Here is a 1,048-nt window from a genome sequence, read left to right as displayed (position 1 = left end):
ACTTTATAATATTATTATATATATCCGCAGTTCCGCTAATTATATAAAGGAGTTTAAAGCTTTAGTAGAAAGGTTAATTCCCCTTAATAATTAGATAAGATAGAATAGCTAGTATTTAATACTACTTATAGCAATTAAAAAAGCAGGAGCCATTAACACCTATTTAAAGAATAACTTTGCTATACTTAAAAAGGACTATCTTTCTCTAAGCAACTAGAATTAACTTTAGAAAATTAAGGCCTTTCTTTAACTATTCTATTAAGCAATACTTAAAACTTAAAGATATAACGCAATAATTAATCGTATGCTATTTACAATAAATATCCTTACTTAATACTTTAAAAAGGCTGTCTCTAACTATGCTAATAATAAAGAGTTTAGCTCCCAAATTAAAAAGGGATGGGAGGTCTTTAATAAGTACTATACTAAAATAGACGACTGTCCTCTTTATACGGCCGCTCTTATTCTTTATCCAAACCGACGTATAAAGTACATTCGCGCGAATTAGAAGGTAAAGTAGTAAAAGCCGGTTCTTAAGAAGGTAAAAGAGCTTTAGGAGTCCTATTAGGAAAAAGCCCTTTCCCTTTTATATCTTTATATAAAAGGAAGTCTATTTAAAATAAATATCTTAATATATTTAATTAGATTGCTTAGGACCTAGGAAAGTATACTTAACTAATAAGTTAGGATAAGTATAAAGACTATTCTAATAGATATTAAACGGACGATTAGGAATAAGAACTCTGTTTATTAAAGAGGGCTCTAGAAGCTCTCTTATATATATTAGGTAGGTCTAAATACAATAACGACAACGTTATTATGTAGTAGGTTATAGTTAAGAGAAATAGGTAATAAGACGTTTAATAAGACATATAAGCTTAAGATATAAGACAACTAAGATATAGTTTATATAGACAATCTAGGTCGTCAGATAGTATTACAATAGTAGTAAGAAACTTCGATTTAGGTTAATATACCCCCCTAGCTACATAGAGCCTTCTAGGCTGCTATAGAAATACTAAAAAGTTATAATACCAATTTGGTGTTA

General features: G+C 28.8%; 1 protein-coding gene across 1 annotated transcript; it reads left to right on the top strand.

The window, feature by feature from the left end:
* Positions 1–334: 334 nt before the first annotated feature.
* Positions 335–508, top strand: K441DRAFT_561201 (uncharacterized protein; the record flags this gene model as incomplete). The annotated part of the gene is made up of 1 exon (XM_067643527.1): positions 335–508. A coding segment is annotated over one exon (174 nt), but the record flags the coding sequence as incomplete, so codon positions are not given.
* Between the last annotated feature and the right edge of the window lie 540 nt (positions 509–1,048).

This window comes from Cenococcum geophilum (assembly GCF_001692895.1).
Source record: "Cenococcum geophilum 1.58 unplaced genomic scaffold K441scaffold_22, whole genome shotgun sequence".
Lineage (NCBI taxonomy): Eukaryota > Fungi > Ascomycota > Dothideomycetes > Gloniales > Gloniaceae > Cenococcum > Cenococcum geophilum.
This window is presented reverse-complemented; position numbering and strand designations above follow the sequence as displayed.